At 39.7% G+C, this 19,643-nt stretch overlaps 2 protein-coding genes across 9 annotated transcripts in view; both read left to right on the top strand.

Moving 5' to 3' along the window:
• Positions 1–224: 224 nt before the first annotated feature.
• Positions 225–4,864, top strand: LOC117263729 (uncharacterized). The gene is made up of 2 exons (XM_033637346.2): positions 225–392; positions 1,618–4,864. Exons 1-2 carry the CDS (start codon positions 362–364, stop codon positions 2,805–2,807), a joined length of 1,221 nt encoding a protein of 406 aa, XP_033493237.2. The 5' UTR covers positions 225–361; the 3' UTR covers positions 2,808–4,864.
• Positions 4,865–15,588: 10,724 nt separating this feature from the next.
• The window catches only part of LOC117263724 (BCL2/adenovirus E1B 19 kDa protein-interacting protein 2-like), a 45,049-nt gene continuing 40,994 nt past the window's right edge, over positions 15,589–19,643 (top strand). For 5 of the 8 annotated variants that reach the window (XM_078176066.1, XM_078176069.1, XM_078176071.1 and 2 more), the window contains exons 1-2: positions 15,670–15,806; positions 19,387–19,434. In XM_078176066.1, the coding sequence (XP_078032192.1) occupies positions 19,394–19,434 (41 nt within the window). In that variant the 5' untranslated portion in view covers positions 15,670–15,806; positions 19,387–19,393. Of the gene's footprint in view, positions 15,807–19,383; positions 19,435–19,643 lie in introns of all 8 variants that reach the window. The other 3 variants (XM_078176065.1, XM_078176068.1, XM_078176067.1) reach the window with 3 other exon arrangements.

Raw genomic sequence — 19,643 nt, 5'->3', positions numbered from 1 at the left:
TCAAAATAAAGGTAGGCCGTGTTTTGGCCACCAAAAGAAAACTATGAAAACTATTCCATACTGCACGAAAAGGAAAATTTAATACTGGAACTGCTGCAACAAAGATAAGAGAGATAACACCCTACAGCGTTCAATTTATATTTTCTGTTTGTGTGAACAGAATAGTTTGTGAAATGTTTGTTGTGTTTAAACGTAGTTTTATTGTGAAGGTGTGAACTGGAAGTGTTGTATTTTTATTGCGACAGGTTTTAGCTGTTGTCTCTTAGCATGTTAGCATATCAGCAGCGGTTACCGGGCAGTCTTTCTCCCGGTGTTTGTGTAGTTAAACATTCTGACCGGAGATCTGTGGCGACCGGAAAACATGAAACACGGACAGATAGAGGGAGACAGAGGTGAGAGACACGTCGGTACTGTGTTTACAGCTAACGTTCCCGGTAATCAGGAGACAACAACACAGTATTTGTAACGTTACCATCAGTGCCTTTAAAAATGGAGTGTTTGAAAGTATAAGTACATTAAATAGGACATATTTATGTCCATAGCATTAAGTTACGTTACTGCAGACTACTTTGGCATCAAGTACCAGATGCAATGGGGGAAGAAGTACTCTGGTCCTGTAACGTACTTAAGTAAAAGTACTAACGGTAATGTCACACTGTCAAAATACTCCACTAATGTTACAGGTAAAGTACATGGTATTCACTGCAATGAAAGGGGACAGAAACTGGCATCTGTAAAGCACCTAAAGCTGTCAGTTACATGCAGTGCAGTCAAAAGAACAATGTTTACCTCTGAGATGAAGTGGAGTAGAAATAGGTCAAGTATAAAGTACAAGTAGGGGTGAATTAAGTATAAGTATAACTATATGGGGTTTATTTTATCACCTGATGGGAGAGAAAAAAAATTTTTAAAAAAACTTTTTTTTTTTTTTTTGCTGAGCCATAGCTGTGAAACCACATAATCAAAACTGAATGCCCTCATAGGTGTGACATCACATAGGTGGGTGGGGCAAGATTCAAACAGGAAGTTGACCCTGCAGTCGATTAAGCGAGGAAAATGATATGAGCTTGCTAGTTTTAATCATATAGTCACAAAATTGTCATAGCTAATATATTGTTCAAACATGGAAACAGGCATGATGTACTATTGCTACAAAATTAGTAAAAAATATGTTCATATTTCGTGTCTGTTTTTAATTAGGCTGATTTTATTTTGTCCCATTAGCCCAACAAGCCTTAACATATTGGAACAGTGTTAAAGGATGTTCGATCTTGCAATAGAGAACCAGTGTGTATGCACAGTATGCACTTGATTAGTGCTTCCCAACCTCTTCATGTGTGAAAAACCCTAATCAACAATAAAAAATGTTTATCGCTTACCTGGATTTTCTTCTTCTTTTTTTTTTTGCAGGCCATTTTTGCTAGCTGAACTAGTCAGCTAGCAAAAAGCACCAAGTTTACACCAATACACTATCCAAGCCAAATCTAACACTTAGCCTTGACCTTTGAACAGAAGATGGTGAAAAATCAAAGAATTCTTTTGCTCAACATGCTGAAGTGTCAAAGTGCAGAATTATTTTGAAATGAATAAAAAGATTTATCTTTTTTCTCCACTCAGAGGAGCAGAGGGCTTGTTACCCAGAATCCTTTGAGGTTGGCGCCTCTGAGCAGCAGCTCTTTGAGGAGGTGGAGGTTAAGGTGGAAGAAGGCGATGGTGATGAAGACTATCGTCAGGATGCAGACTTCACGTTCAAGGAGGAGGAAGTTGATGATGGCGATGTAGACTGTTGTCAGGGTCCAGGCCTCAGATTTAAGGTGGAGGAACAGGAAGATGATGATGATGATGAAAACTTCCGTCAGGATCCGGACTTAAGTTTTGAGGTGGAGGAAGAGGATGATGGTGATGTAGAGTCCTGTCAGGATCCAGACTTTAGTCCTCATCAGAAAGCCAGGAGGAGAAATCCGTCATCGTCACAGAGCAGCGGCGGGAAGGCAGGTGGCAAGCTGAGAGCCCGGGCAGATGTTAAAGCGAGGAAGGAGCATCAGTGTAACGAGTGTTCGAAGAGCTTCGACCGTCCGAGTCGTCTGAGGATCCATCAAAGGACTCACACCGGTGAGAAACCGTTCGAGTGCTCTGACTGTGACAAACGCTTTAAGAGTAAATCCATCCTGTCAGCTCACCTGAAGACTCATGGTAGCGAGCGGCCATTCTGCTGTCACGAGTGTGGGAAGTGTTTCCTACAGAGGCAGGCGCTGGTGGAGCACATGAGGACTCACACAGGCGAGCGGCCCTTTACCTGTCAGCTCTGTAGCCTGAGCTTCTTTGCTAAGAGCCACCTGCAGCGCCACCTGCTGACCCACACAGGTGAGCGCCGCCATCAGTGTGTGGAATGCGGGAAGTGCTACAAGAGGAAGGAGCACCTGAGCAGTCACATGCGCGTCCACAGCGGCGAGCGTCCGTTCAGCTGCATGGACTGTGGCCGCAGCTACAGAGAGCGAGGACGCCTCCAGCTGCACCTGAGGACGCACACAGGTGATAGCAAACGCCATGCCTGCACGCTCTGTGGCCTGCGCTTGGTGTCGGCCAATCACCTGCAGAGACACATGCAGACACACGGTGGTGAGCGGCCGCACCGCTGCCCTGACTGCAGCAAATGCTTCAGCAGGAAAGACAAGATGATGGAGCACATGAGGATCCACACCGGAGAAAAACCATACCAGTGCTCCAAGTGTCAGCTCAGCTTCAGGTGGAGGGCAGCACTCAACGCCCATAACCATACTCACTCTGTGGAGAAAGAGCAGCTCTGATTGGACAGCCAGGACTCAGGCTGAGATTTAATCTGCACTTTACTGGACCACAGTCAGGTGATATTTTCACCTGTAAAGAATCAGAAGTTCAACACACACCGCATGCCTTTTAGAGTCAGGAGAAGAAGTCCAGGTACAGAAGAGGGCAGTTGGTTTTTATTAGAAATTAAAACTTCCCTGAATCTGGGACAACATGTCGACTGCAGAGACTTTACCAGCTGGAGTTTACTCCCTTGGTGAGTCCATACACAGGAGTCAGTGTTTCTCCTAGGTTACTTTTTTTTTCTTGTTATTTACGTGTCAACGCCTGAATGCAACACAGGCTCCACTCTAATTGAGTGTGTGAAGACTGCCGTGCTGCGCTGCTGTGCGAGCGGCGTGTTTGACTGTGCATAACAGCAGTGTTTTGATGGTCAGGAAAATGCGGCCCGAGCCGCACTCTAGTGTGCTCATCTGTGTGTGTGTGTGTGTGTGTGTGTGTGTGTGCGTGTGTGTGTGTGTGCGTGTGTGTGTGTGTGTGTGCGTGCGTGCGTGCGTGCGCGCTCGCAGAGACAGAAATGACATGCCGTCGTGTAAGTAAGATAAATAACATAGGGCTGTTTAGTTTGTTTAATAAAAGGACAAGATATAGACCTCTTCTAAGGTAACCTAAACCTCGTCCCCTTCATAGTTAGTGAAGGGATATGAGCCAAACTAAAAACTTAAAGTACACATCAAATTAATTTTTCCCAAAGATGTTTTTTGTTGTTTTGGGTATCATGCTGATGTTCAGTTGTTTACATCACCAGTGCAAGATGGTGGTGCCTGTATCCAGGATTTTTTGACTTCATTTTTGTACAGTGAGAGGAAGTGGAAACAAGTCATCTATCTTTATATACAGTCTGTGGATTAAACTGTGTGTAAAATTAAGAAGGAGGTTCGATTCACAGCTGTCCTCCATCACAGTGTTCTGCTGTATTTGTACTGTCAGTATCTCAGAGAACTTCAAAGACAGTTAATGTTTGGATGCACATTTCCTTTTATGCATCAATATGTCTGTTTCTGTACTGGCATTTGTTAATTTATGAATCAACCTATTTCAGTGATGACTAATGAGTTCACAGAGTTTTTTTTTTAGATATTGATTAATCACTTTTTTTTTTAACACTAACACACTGACAGAGAGTCTCTGTTATGTTACGTCAAGTCTGTAATGAATGATTACAAATGTCTGAGACTCCTCATGTGGAATTAAAACTGAAAAAAGGATCAATCTGTTTTTGTTTTTTTATCATTCTAACAAACTGGAGTTATGTTTTAACCAATAGAGGGCACAGTGGTTAAGTGGTTAGCATTGTTGCCTCACAGCAAAAGGGTTCCTGCTTCGAACCCTGGGGTGGGGGAGCCATTCCTTGTGGAGTTTGCATGTTCTTCCCATGTCAGCATGGGTTTTCTCCGGGTGCTCCGGCTTCCCCCCACAGTCCAAAGAAGTGTAGGTTAATTGGTGACTCTAAATTGTCCGTAGGTGTGAATGTGAGCGTGAATGGTTGTCTGTCTCTATGTGTCAGCACTGTGATAGTCCAGACCTAACTATCTGACCTGTCCAGGGTGTACCCTGCCTCTCGCCCAATGTCAGCTGGATTAGGCTCCAGTGCCCCCGCAACCCCCAACAGGATAAGTGGATGAATGAATATAGTTATAATAACCTGGAGTTACATTTTAACCAGAAGAATAAAATAAAAAGAACATTTAGAGCTGAAATTCAGTATTTATTATTTCACATTTTTTCACTTTGATTTATCTGGTTTTTAGGTTTTGACCTGGTCTTATTTTTTATGTTGTGTGAATCATGAAGAAGGTATTTTGAAGACAGTAAGATGATGTCACTGTGTACCTGACAGTCTCAGGTTGGATTTAAGGGAAAATAATGGTTCAAAAAAATAAAAATTGCTCCCAGCTAAAAAAATTTTACAGTTAATTTGATGTTCAGTTACAGATTTATTGATTAATTACTTAGAGTTTGATATTCACAGGGTGTCCACAGGTCCTTAAAAAGTCTTTAAATGTCTTAAATTCAATGTTACAACAATAAGGCCTCAAAAGTCATTAAATTGTCTTAAACCTGAATTTGTGAGGTAATTTTATCTAATTACATTTATCCATTTGTTTAGTGTCTTTTTGTTAAAATGAGTGAAGCCTTTCTATGTAAAAGTCCACGTTTTTAACATTAATTTTACTTTACACTTGCACTTACCTGTTTGCAAAATGTACATCAGTTTTACTCCCTCTAATAACCATATTTCTACATAAGACTTACCTCTACACAAGACCACATAGGCTATATACTACTTACCTGCAATGCCTACCTGTTATGCTTTAATAAGTAAAACATAATTTGCCCAAACATCTGTCCTAAATTTGATTAAAAGTGTCATGAAAGGGTCTTAAATTGAACTGATACCTGTAGACACCCTGATTCAGTTGTTCATATATCTACTATTTTGGCTTCAATGCTCAGTTAACCATTTCTAGTAAATCAAAGATTGTTGATTTCTGACAGTGAGTTTGTTTCAGGTGATCTGGGTTTTGGTTTCCTGTCGCCCTCTGCTGGTTCACAACACAAAGGTGTGACTGTTAAGTTAATCACAGAAAGTTGATCATCCCTCCACACTTACTGTAGTTGCAGCTTGAATAATTTACTTTTTTTTCTAATAATATTGACTTGAATTGAAAATCAATGCAGATTTTGTGATTAAAAAGATAACATTTGTCTTTATAAACATAAAACAGAAAAAGAGATTTTGACCAGTAAGCATATCAGAAGAAGAAAATATACTTTTTTTCAAATTTTTTTCACCCTGTTGTCATATACACACAGGCCTGAAAAACACACATGCACCAACAGAACCTATACATGCATTAAATGGAGAAATGTCAGAGTGAGGGGGCTGTCCGTGGACAGGCGCCCCGAGCAGTCGGGGGTTCGGTGCCTTGCTCAGGGGCTCTTCAGCAGTGCCCAGGAGGTTAACGGGGACTTGAACAAATGACCCTCTGGTTCTCAACACAAGTCCCTATGGACTGAGCTAGCACCACCCTGGATGATTGTGATTGGTTTAGAGACACAAAAACAAGCCAGAGCGTTTTTTCCCCCCTATTAGTAGGGCGAATCAAAATCTGTAGATGTTCAACTTACTGTCTTCTCTCCTGACACAGATGTCCTGCTTTTGGCAATGGCCAACTAGTGTTGCACGGTATACCGGTACTAAAATAGTACCGCGGTACTAGAGTATTCCAAACGGTACTATACTGCATTTGGAAAATACTGGTACTTTGAAATTGATTCAATTCATTAATTTAGATAATTTATTTTACTCATTTATGCACACAAACGCCTTTCTTGATCCTATTGGAGCACAGATTGCGCAAGTGGTGTGTATGACAACACCTGTATCAACATTCGCAGCTGGCGCACGTGAAAAAAGACAAGAGAAAGTCTGCCTCGCAAAGGGAGACAACACGAGACAACACAAACTTGGTGGAACATTTGAGTTACCAAACTGACGTCCGTACCAAGGTACTTACCGAACCATGATTTTTTTGGTACCGTTACTCCCCTACAGTATTTATTGTTCTAAAGGTTTGTATCTTAGGACTTAGTACTTAGGAAAAGTACTCTTCGGATACTCTTCAGTACCGAAAAGTATCGAAATTCATATTGGTATTGGTATCGAAACAAAGATTTTGGTATCGTGACAACACTATGGCCAACTATGACTTGTTTTCAAAGACCACTGCAATCTTGATGGCATCAGGTGCTCTACAGTAGGGATGGGTCACGATTTTCGAATTTTTGAATAGTCGTTTTATTTTGAAAAATCGATTTTTTTAATGCGACTGTTACTATTCGCCGTCTTATTTCCCCCCTTTATTTGACATGCAATTCAGCTCCTAACCGCACGAGGGCAGTATAGGATTGCTACAGCGGTGTGAGATGGGTTACCAGCTAGTTTGATGCTCTTCTACAAACAGGAGAAACATGCAGAGACTACTACAGTCATCAAAAAGTTCCGTGTGGAACAACTTTGACAAAATAAACGAAAATGAGGTGCAGTGCAAACTCTGTGAGGCAAAGCTTGCATATCACAAGTCTACAACACGTATGCACAGTCATTTGAGAGCGAGGCACGCAGGAGGCGGCGAGGGACCGTACGGCCGGGCTCAGCGGCGCGACACGTCTGCAGCGCGAGTCCCGTAGCAGCTCGCCCCCCAGTTAATCAATTACAGCGGCTCCACCGGCAACGGGAGCAGCGCGACAACCCCCGTCTGTCGCACGATAGCTCTCTATTTTACGCGGCTCTTCTATTTTTGTCGCGCTACGCTCCCCTACGCGACCCTCCAGCAGATAAAAACTACATGAAATAGTGTGCTAAACGAGCACAATGTGTTTTTAAATGAATAAACCATTATCAGAGGTGATATGTGATGACCTTTTTTTCCATGCATTTACCCATGTTTATCCGTGACATTGTGTAAATGTCTGTGGTGGACATTTGAAAGCGAGTAGCCTAGATGACAAACAGTACAGTAAACTTGTAGATAACTCAAATATATCTAATAACTTTAACATTTCATGCAGCCTACATGCAGCCTCTCGGCTCGGCAAACGGTAAACAACCCCGCTGGCTTCTCTACGTGTCGCTTCCGTACGCAGTCAGTGGAGGCGATTATTCGAAAAATCGTCGAATAGTTGCCATGATTTTCGAATAGTGTTTTTGCTTGTGCTGCCCATCCCTACTCTACAGATCCAACCTTTCTGGGATATTGTCGGTCCAGAAAAGGCAAAAGCATTATCTGCACTGAGTGCATTCCCTGTTGCTGACTGTATGGTTTGCAAGAGTTGTTTTAAGCTCAGTTCACACTACGCAACTTCCAAAGTACTTTTCACACTGCACAACTTGTCTTGTGATTGGGAGTCATTGTGGTTTTCACACTACATGACTGACCAGCAACGAAGGGGTCACATACCATAAGATCCTTCACCAGGAGGAATCTCCGATGAATAGGCTCATGTCTTGTGATGCACATGTCAACTCGTGGTGCTTACAAATATCATAGGTAATTTATAACTTAAAGAAACATTACAGGTTATATTAACCATTGTGTGCAATAGTCCACCTTCTCTGTCCCTCTCTCTGTTACTCTTTCCAAAGATACCACATTACAAGCTATGCCATAGTATGAATTGGTATATACTTCCAGTCTTCTATGTGGGCGTCTCTCCACCGCATACCCCAAGCTCATTTTGAAGTGTACTGAATGTTGTGTGGGTGGATAAAAGCAGATTTAAAACATTACAACACAAAATGTATGTTTGTTTCTTATTTTGCTGCTTGAATTATCTGCTAGCTTAATGTCTGATATCAACCCAGTGAGAGATCATGTCAGTTGTTGCCAGATCTTGCCAGAGTGTGTTGCTAAAAGAGAGACATTTTCTCTTGATCTGTCAGTATGAAAGATGCCATTTTGGTGTCAGTGTGCTTAGAAGGGGCAGGGCTTGTGAAAAATGGGTCCAGTACTTACTTCAATGACTATGAGGTGAAATAATTGGGCATAATCTGTACTCATGTTCACATTTCCCATTAGAGTGAATAGACTCAGGACTGCTGCTAGTCTCCTTAAGGGGCAGAGCAGTGGCGAAACCCACGTGACACAAATACAGAGCGGAAAAGCACCACAGGGCTCAGTTCTTGTCTCTGTTGTCAACCTGTGGTTTGCACTCTCATCAGCTGTAGCTCGCTAACAGAGTCCCTGACAGATCCAGATTTTTAGTATGTTGAATATCTGGAGTGCGTCTGCATTGCATTGGTGACTTCTCGCCTCACATTTTGGAACAGTCGTCGTTTGAGCACCAGAGTGTGGAGCCAACAGTGAGCACGGTTACATGCGCACAATAATCAGATAACTGGGAATAATCAGGTAATGGTAATAATCCGATTTGACGAATTTACGTGCACTTCAATAATCTGATAATCAGAAAAACCTGGTTTACATGATTCAGTCCTTAAGTTGGATTTCTCCCCAAATACATGACATAAAACTCAAACTTCCTGTTACAGTAGGTACTCATATCCTTGAAAAACCTCGAAAAGTACGCAAGTCATATATTTGCAAAATAAAGCACTCATCATGCTGACAGCTTATATTCTTACAGTACTGTTTGTTTTTATCATTAACAAATACATGTGAGAGCATTCTAATGTGTAGTTTATCAATGTGGAACCAATTTTACATACTTTGGGTAGATTCGGAGTAAAAGTACTGCAAAGTGCAATATACAAGTGTATTGTATATAAACTTGGTACACAAAGTGCATAACATGTAAGTAAGATAAAATAAAAGTGACAATTTAAACACTGAGAATATAAAAATATATTATTTTATGTAAAATCTTTATCTGAAAGGAAACAAAAGCTGGCTTAATGTAGTGGAGTAGAAAGTACAATATTTCCCTCTAAAATGTAGTGGAGTGGGAGTATAAAATAGCAAAACCCGAAAGAAACCAGATTAAAGGGTATACATGCACCGAATAATCTGACTATTGGGGAAAAAGCTAGGTGTGTTTATCTGATTTCTCATAATCAGATCATGGCTTTTATCTGATAAAGCCTATCGGATTATGCTGTTTACATGACCACTTGAATAATCAGGTAACTCCATAAATCAGATAATGATCGGTTTATTAGTGTGCATGTAAACGCGCTCACTGATTTGCGTCTTATCTGAGGCCTCTGGTGGGGAGATCAAAAGTACAAAATACATTTTAAATTAGTGGCAAATCAGGGCTTAAGTCATGTAGTGTTAACTAGGCATAAGGCAACATGGTTCAAGAACTTCCTTAAAGCTGAGGATGACATCATTGAAACTCTGAGGATGCTTTCACATAATTCGGATAAGCAGTAACTCCCTGGCTCTTTTAGCATGTTTTTATTTTATGTTTAGAATGTGAGTCCAAGGGGCGTCGGTGGTGTGGTGGATGGTGATGGCGCCCCATGTATAGAGACGATGCCTTGCTGCAGCGGTCGCGGGTTCGACTCCGGCTTGCGGCCCTTTGCTGCATGTTGACCCCCTCTCTGTCACCCCATTTCAATCTGTCCTGTCCATTAAAGGCGAAAAGCCCAAAAAAATAATCTTAAAAAAAAAAAAAGAAAAAATGTGAGTCCATATGACTCGTTCCATCACTGACATTCCCTGCACTAAACTTGGTCATGAAAAGGGGCTAGCCTTAGCTCATGTTAATGTATGCAGCTTGCACAATAAGGTTGAGGAAATAGTTATTGTTAGAAGTAACTGTATTAATATTCTTGCCATTTCTGAAACATATCTTGATGTTTTTTTTACTGACTCAGACATAAATATTGAGGGGTTCTCTATTTTTCAGAAAAGATAGAAATTAGTTTGGAGGAGGAGTCACCATTTATGTTCAGAATCATTTTCCTGCCAAAGCACATAATGATTTAATGAAAGATGATATTGAAGCTCTTAGTGTACAAGTTCACATCTTAAGCCAATTTTAGTATGCTGTTTTTACTGTCCTCCTGGTACTGATGCTCTATATTTTAATGGTCTGTGTGATATGTTTGATAAGTTATCTGACATGAATAATGAAATGTACTTTTTAGGTGATATGAACATTGATTGGCTGGGTCAGCCCGGTACTAATAAGAACCAGGTACTTTCTATTTTGAATGCTTGTAATCTGTATCAGATTGTCACTCTGCCCACCAGAACTAGTATAGATAGTGATGGTATCATTGTGAATACATGTATTGATCGCATATATACTGATGTTCCTGATCTATGTTCCAAAGTGGTCTCTATGCCAATTGGTTTTATTTATTTTTATTTATAATATAATTGCTGTTACTAGAAAGATAAAACTTCAGAAAATCAGAGCAAATATTATTTATATGTTCATATAAAAAAAAAATGAAGATTGCTTTATCAATGATATATCAAGTATAAATTGGAGTGATGTATATAATGAGGAGGATGACCCCGAGACTGCACTCATTTTATTTATGTCCAAGTATATGAAGATTGTAGACAAGCATGCTCCTTTAAAAAAGTTTACAGTCAAGCATAAAAGAGCCACATGGATTGACCAAACTTTAGTGAATTTAATGACAGAGAGAGACGCTGCTAAAAAGGTTGCTATAAGATCTGGATTAATTGATGACAGACGGAAGTATTGCTCTTTACGTAATCTAGTCACAAAATTAAATAAAATGAAAAAGAGGGATTACTATAAACAAAGATTAAATAATGCTAAACTTGATGGAAAAATCTATGCAGTGTTTTTAATGAAATGATGGGTCGGAAAACATGTTTGTCCTCCCTTAGTTGAATCAAACGGTTTTGCTCTCACTAAGCCAAATGACATTGCTGATCACTTTAACAATTTCTTTATGAAAAAGATTATCTCAACTTAGTGAAAGCATGAACACCTCTGACAACCATAAATCAAATTATGTAATCACTAATATTATAATGAAAGACAAAGTATGCACTTCTGAATTTTGCCAGGTTGAAATCAGAGAGGTGGAAAGGCTTCTCTGCTCTCTCCCTGGCAACAAACTAGCCGGTGTAGACAATCTGGATAGTAATTTATTAAGGATTACTGCTAGTTGTATTTCATCTCCTGTGACTTATATCATTAATAGATGTCTATGTGTATGCAAATGTCCTATGTTGTGGAAGACAGCTAAAATCATCCCAATACCCAAAGATAAAAAATATGTTTTTAATGAGAGCAACTCCAGACCGATTAGCATTATTCCTGTTCTGAGCAAAATCATCGAAAAAATTCTACACATGCAAATTCATGATTATTTCTTTATGAATAATTTAATAACTATGTCTCAACATGCATACAGAACTGGCCACTCCACATCTACTGCTCTGATAAAAATGACTGATGACTGGTTTAGAGCCATTGATAATTCTCTGATGGAGGGGGCTGTGTTGTTAGATTTCACTGCTGCCTTCAATTTACTTGACAATTCTTTCTTGGTAAAGAAACTAGAATGTTATGGTTTTGGACCACTGGCGCTAAAGTGGATCCATAATTATCTTCTCCTTCTTCTAGATCACAACAGGTGTATTTGAATGGTGGCATATCGAACAGCAGGGATCTAGTATGTGGTGTGCCTCAGGGCAGTTGCCTTGGACCATAACTGTTCACTGTATTAATGATCTTGCTTGGGCTACTAAAAGTGCAAAAATGTTTTTTTATGCTGATGATTCAACCTTGTATTATGCGTGGGGGTGGAGGTGCCTGACTGGCACCTGGAAATACGCCCGTGTTCAAAGAAGAACTCACGTTAAAACAAAAATGGTGCTGTTTTCCATACATGCCCTAAAAATGTCAAACCCATCTCCATCATAGTTTTCTGGTTTTGTAAAACAGTGTCAGTCTATAACAAATTATAAACTTATTCTACATATAGGGCCGTCGCAACTGGACAGGCAAACTAGGCAATTGCCTAGGGCCCCGAGCTGGAAGGGGGCCCCCAGACACGGCTGACATTGGTCCATATAAATGACGTTATGATGGAACCCCTATAGACACTGCAACAATGACAACACTTTGCAATCCCCCCTAATGGGGCCCCCTACTAGCTGCTGCTTGTGAGTGGCTAAGTAGGGTGACCAGACGTCCTGCATTGTGCGGGACTGGTATCCAGTGACATTTCAGGTATTAGCTGAGCTATTGAGTATCTTTAAGCAGTGAAAGTTATTATTTATTTCTTTTCACTTGTAGGTTAGATTTGTTTATATATGCTACAGTGATTTGTTTTCCACAGAGCTCTACGGTGCGAGAATTTTACTCGCATTTGCGACTAAAAATAGTTTTGTGCAAGCAAAAGAAATCATTCAGGAGCATGCTGTGCGAGTACAGATTTCAACCAGCAGCAGAAACGAAAGGCGAATCCTGCGGGTTGAACCCACAATCCTTGTGGGTTGAACGGGGGTCACAGACGCCGTATTCCTGTCAAATACGGCACAAGATAAGGGCTTACCGGCGATGGAGAAGTCCGGCTCCAGGTGCAATAATTTCCTCTTTGTTGATGTCATGACTGTCCAGAAGTACCTGAACAGCCGAGCCGTGGCAGCACACAGGTATGTGCCGTGTCAGAGGAGAAACGAGCTGTTCACATTTCTCTCTTTGTGGCAGGAAACGGTCCACAAACCTCACCGCACTTTAGGGACTGTTCTTTACTTATGAAGGGACTGTTCTTTACTGTCAGGGGAGGAGGGTGGCTGGTTGATTTTTATTTCATTTATTTATTTTATTTTGATCTCCCCTATGTTAATCACTTATTGATGCTGTTTTTGAAGTATGAATAAGTCAATAAGTAATTTATTCCACTGAAATATCATTGATGTATTAGGCCTATAGAAAAGTGATTTATCTTTTTATAAATGACAAAAGGCACATCTGCCTAATCTTTGCTGTGGTATCGTGATACTACTCAGAACTGTGATACTGTCACTGGTATCGTAACGTGGGTCCCAATTTTGGTACCGTGACAAGTCTCTGATGACTGAACTTCGCACTGGGGGGCGGGTGTCCCACATTGTCCCTCACAAACCTACTCCTTGTCCCACATTTAGTTTATTGGGACCTGGTCACCCTAGAGGCAGGGTGGAGTGGGGGGCCTCCAAGGTGCCTCTTGCCTGGGGCCCCCAGAGAGTCTTGAAACAGTCCTGTCTACATAAACTATTTAAAAAACTATAATTTACCAATAAAAACTATCAAGTTAAACTAATAATTTCCTATTTTCTTTTGTAGATTTGTCTTATACAGGTTATGATGATTGCTGTGTAATATGTATGTTAAAGTGTCCAATATAAAGTATCTGCAAGTGGATGTAACGTAAAAGCGGCAGTAAGACACACTGTTGCTAAAATATATATACACCTAAAACTGTGTGTGTGTGTGTGTGTGTGTGTGTGCGTGTGTGTGTGCTTCATAACTTGTAACTAGGGCGTAATAGGGCTCCTCATAATAGCGTGCACTGGGGCCCATTGTAACTACCTTACACCACTGGGAAGAACAACAGAAACATTTGATTAGGTTTGTGTGTGCTTCCTATTACTCAAAAGGAACCACAACAAGAAACATTCCAGAGCTGAGATGGTACATTTTGACAAGTAAGGCAGAGCGTAACAAGCTACCACCTACAGAGGATGTCCTGAAGCAGCTTATTGATAGGGGAGCAACATGTGCAAGCTCGAGTTTGGGGCCAGGCAAGCATTCAACAGCAAGTAGCTTTGAATCCTCTGCAAAATGGCTACTACACGGATGATAAAGGCTAGTTGAGACCCACTATCCCTGATGGGCTCCTCAGGCCATCATTGAAATGGTGAGATGCCAATGCACAGGATATTGTCAACACAAAGATGTTCCTGTAGTTCAAGAGACTTATGATGCACTGACCTTTGCTTTTGCAGTAAACAGTGTGTGTAAATGTATCCATGATGGTGCATACAGTTCACTGATGTAGTTCATTAATGCATAATTGATTCCATGATTGGTTCATATAAACAGTTAATTCATAGTTATTTACATACATATTTACATGTTTACATTTCATATTAATAATTGGAGACATGATTGTATTTTCATAGTAGTTTTATTGAGTGACACATGATTTGATTAATTTGATTATTCCTATGTACATGGTCTACAAGCCTGGTCTTGCGTTGTTTGGAGACGTACTTTCACTTTCCTTTCCTGTTACGTACTTCCGCTTTCTTCATTCCTGACATGAAGAGATGATTGATGGACTGTCAGATGACCTCGCGGTTATTTGGCTATTTACAAAGTTTATAAGTTAGTTGTCGGACAAGACGAGACAACAAACGACATTAAGGACAATCACCTCCCGCTTCATGGACAATTCCCTCTTTTATGGCATGCAGCCAACGAGGTACTTTTTGTTTCTTATTATTTGGTCAAATTGTATTGCTAGCTACATGTGTGTAGCCTACGTTTTGTCTGGTCTAATTTACTTTATTTTATTATGTCTAATTGTGTCAATTGTGTTATTTGTGTACAGTTTTCACGGTGTGATGGAGATTGGATGGCTTCATTAAACCAGCTCCTAGAGAACTACTTGTGTTCATCGTGCCTGTGGGGGGATTCATAGTGTGAGAACCAGCCTTTGTACATGGGCACCTGCTCTACCCACTGAGCCAGTGGGCACCCCGTCACAATGACATTTAAGGTGTCCTGATAGATTCATGTTGTCAACTCATGCATTGAGTAACACTACAAGTAAACGTTCCACCTTGGCCCAGTGAATTAAGTTACTTTTAAAACATAGTGTGCGTGTTGACAGAAAGAGAAAACACATATCTATGTCCATGTGGACGAGGCCTCACTGTGCAGCCACACAGAGCTGCCAGCATGACTGCAGACTTGTTAATCCTGTTGCTCTGTGAAGCCGTTAAATGACAAACCTGTTGAGTCAAAGGTTGGCCAGTTGGAATAAACTCGACTCAACTTGTCAACGACAACAACAGGAAAATAAAAACTCATCATTGAGTAATCAACTCTCACACACACACACACACACACACACACATATAGGTGTGTGTGTGTGTGTGTACTCAGCAGGCAGGGGCATGCAATGCTGCTGTTTCCACCCCTGCTTGTACAGTCATATCTCCGTGGTAACAGGGCCAGGCCCTTGCTGTGGAAACACACCACACCTCTGCCGTCCTGTTGGCTGAGAGTACACAAAGACAGAGACAGACGGGTGAAGTGTTAGAGTCCGCTCATAAACTCATAAAAAGTCACTGTGATGTCATCAGGTGAGTCTCCAGGTGAGTGGTAGGTTTCTCAGTGATCTCGGCTGTTTGTCCTGAACCTGTCTCACCTGTCTCACTTCACCTGGCTGCCGCTGCTGGGTGTAAGTGAGCTTCCTGTTGACTCCCTGAGAGCGCAGACCTGCTGTGAGTCTTTACTTCTATGTTTTCATTGTAAATCTTTAGTTTCTTCATTGTGTCATTTGAGAAAAGTTTGTAGTTTGTCTTCAACCTTTCAGTCTCCTTCGTTGTAACCTGGTCCTCTGAGATAAGAGCAGCACAAATACAGATTACTTCAGCAGTGAGATATGAGCATGACAAAGTCAACCTCAGACACTGTGTGGCCAGAGGTTTATTGACAGCCTGTAGTTTAGTTCAGTTTTGATCTGAGTCTAATTTTTCTGTGAGTTATTTGGATATATTATACTACAGATCTGCTAATATATAGGAGGTGAAGTACTCACATAATTATGTTTAATAAAAAAATGAAAAGTTTAATGCAAGTAAACAGAAACACAGACTGCATTTTGCTTGTCATATACATTATAAATTAATAGGTTAATAAAAAGATAGGAATGTAAAAAAAAAAGAAAAACTCATTTTTTTGGTCATAAACAGCAACTAAAAAACATATAATTCAGTGCCTCATCATAAATTCTGTGTCCCTGATGCTGCAAAAATCAGAGGAAACACTGATGTGAAATATATTGGGATATGTGGTTTTAGTTGCTTGCTAACATGAATGAATTCCTAGCTAATGTAGCAAAATTTTGTCTGAAGTGATTAACATCATTTAATTTATCCAGACTCCAGGGCTGATCTGGCTGTTAAGTTGGCTGGCTTGGCATTTGAAAAAATAACTTTATCAGCTACTGGGTCATTCCTATTATGCGGTGCCATTTTAGCCTGGTTAACTTCTATCAAAAAATGTAAAATTTTACAGGATTTTATTATTTCATGTAAATGAGGGCATGATGAAGTATAAGAAAAATGTATCGGTCCAGCTCCAGATATTATGATCTAATATTTTCAACCAAATTCTTTGCATGTGACAGACAGGACATTCTCATCTCTATTAATATGTGTTTTGAATGCACAGTTATTACAATATTTATATTTTTTAAGACTTAAAATGTCCCTTACTTTATCTTCAAAATAACCTTTAACAAGTATTCAAAAACAAAAAAAAATATTTTGAAAAACGTCTTGCTCTGTTTAATCTAATTTCAACACATTTCTTTTCGAATCAAAGGGATTTTTAATGGAATTTTGCTCCGTATTTCAGTGATTTCATTTTGCCATTTCATAGCATGCAAATAACCACTAAGACATGCTTAATATTTGTTGATTTTATTTAATTATCATAAAAAAACAAACAAAAACAAAACAAAAACAACAACACACAGGTAACAGGGTGGACAGAAGAGTAACAGGATGGACAGGATGTAACAGGGTGGACGTTACACCAGTGAACAACATTAAAGAAAAGAAATGTAATTAAGTTTAAAATGAACATTTGAGATATGACAATGAACATAAACAATTCTAAACATTAATTAACAACATTAATAACAACTATTAATCATTAAAATTACCATTTAAAGTATCACACATACACACACACTTAACCATCAACTGTCTTCTAACCTTAGCTCCTTTTACTGCCTGTTCAAAGCAGGAATATCAAACTGTTATTCTGCCTTACTGTGCTGTATAGGACGATCGTGTAATGGGGGGGACAGAGTTGTCTTGCCTTTAATTTGACACAGGAGGTTGTAACAGCCCAGAAACTGTGTCTGTAGGACAGTGTCAAAGACAGTGTCAGGACAGGATGGGTGTGATATTTTGGAGGGTGGGCAATCGACCCAGGGGCACAACATATTTAAAAAATTTTAGCATTAAAAATATATAAATGACGAAAAATAACGTGGTGAGCAATATTATAAATTAGGCTATACAAATATAATAAAAAAATGTAGAATTTGTTAGATTTCTTTTACCTATATTTGTAATTGAAATTGAGCAAACAAAATTGGGGACATGATAATTTCACCTACTTATGCTAATTTAAAGTAATGTTAAATGTTATATTGTTAATAATAATAATGTTAATTTTAATTAATCCTGCATACATATCATTGTTTGATGGTAGAAGTGGTTACCATGTAAGACAAGCTTTTAAAAATAAGTGTTAGCCCATTTTTACACAAAACTAAGACTGTATTATGTCATGGGGACTCAAATTACACAGAATGCTAGGAATGACCCTAACAGAACAAAGCAACCAATGCCAGATCAATGCAGTGTAGCTAGCTGGCTAAGCTGAGCTTGTTTGCTCACTAACGTTAGCAAAATATCTGAGTGGATTTATGAGTTGGCTAGCTTGCCAAATTACTTCGCCAGCTAACATGATCCATGATGCTTACATACAAATGGTGTTGATTTAGCCGACAATAAATGATGTAACATGTCATTGATAATGTTTTTACTTGTCAAGCATAATGCAAGGCAGGGTTAGCCAACAAGCTAAATGTAACCTAAGGTAAGGTAAGCTATCTGTAACCTAGCTAACAGGACCTGCCATATACAATGGCGGTCAGTCACATTCATTTCATCACGTTTGTTTGTCATGTCATGTCCAAGTGCTTGCTCATATCTAGTGTGACCAACAGGATACCTACTGCATTTCACTAAACAACACCATTGTCACTAATAAGCTTTTTCTGTAAGTTATATAGGACCTTAAAATTAAAGTACAGCAGTATAGTATAAAAATACTCCATTGTAACAATGTCCTGTATTAATAATTACTTAAGTAGGCCTACACAAGGCTTCATGTAGTTAAAGTATCAAAAATAAAAGTACTCAGAAACAATGGCCGGTCTTACTGTATGTATCCATTTATATTCTTAGGGCCGTTTCATAGTCAACACACGCAACGCGAGCAAGCGACGCAAGTGACGCGAGCAGCGCAATTCTTTTCATAGTCAACACATTGAATGCAAGCAACGAGGGCGACACTTGAAATGCAATACATTCCTCGCGCAATAAGGGGTAGCAGAGTGACCGTACATTCCAGGTGACATTCCAGGTGATGTTCAGATCAAAATGTCCCTCACGTTTTTACAATCTTTTTTTACTGTTTCGATGCTCTTTCCCATTGCCATTGCTATCTCTTTCCACGCATTTTCTACTGCTATTTTATTAGAGTGCAGGGCACTTGAACTGTCATAAATGGGGGTGTGCCCGTACGAGTTCGCAAAGTTTTTCCTCCTCGTCTGCCATATTTCAAACCTCCTTCTTCTGTGAATAACAAAAAGTGGTTAATTTCAAGTACGTCGCTTTTCATTATCACCCTCGCTGGCAACGCATGGTATTACACGTGTTGCTGCATCGCGTATCAAAAAAAGGGACAGCACATTTTGAGACGCAAGCACGCATCATGGCGGCCAATGCATCTTGATGCATCCCAATGCTTTCGCGTCTGAGTGCCTTTGCGTCGACTATGAAACGGCCCTTACCTGATGACTACTGTCAACTTTTAATGTAAATGCTGTCAAGGTGTTTAACAAGGTTACACACTGTTGGATCATGTACTTCATCGCAGTGCATCATACTTTATACAGTCACATGTTTAATGTGTAACATTTTAATCTGCAAAGTAACTACAGCTTATATATTCATAAAATGTAAATACTTAAATTGTAACCAGGTAATTTGTCAGCAGGAACAACATGGAGTCCAGAGAGGAAGAACAAGAAGAAGACACCCGCAGGTCAGAGTTCATGCACTTCAGTTTATTCTACTTTAGACTAAAAAAAAAAAAAAAATACAATTATTAACATTATCACTCATATGTTACAATTATTAACATTATCACTAATGCATTACAATTATTGACATTATTACTAATCCATTACTATTTACTATTAGTAATGATAAATATTATTAACATTACCACCAATACATTACAATTATTAGCAT

Source organism: Epinephelus lanceolatus, chromosome 16 (assembly GCF_041903045.1).
Source record: "Epinephelus lanceolatus isolate andai-2023 chromosome 16, ASM4190304v1, whole genome shotgun sequence".
NCBI lineage: Eukaryota > Metazoa > Chordata > Actinopteri > Perciformes > Serranidae > Epinephelus > Epinephelus lanceolatus.
The sequence above is the reverse complement of the archived record's forward strand: the minus strand, read 5'-3'. Positions and strand labels throughout refer to the sequence as shown.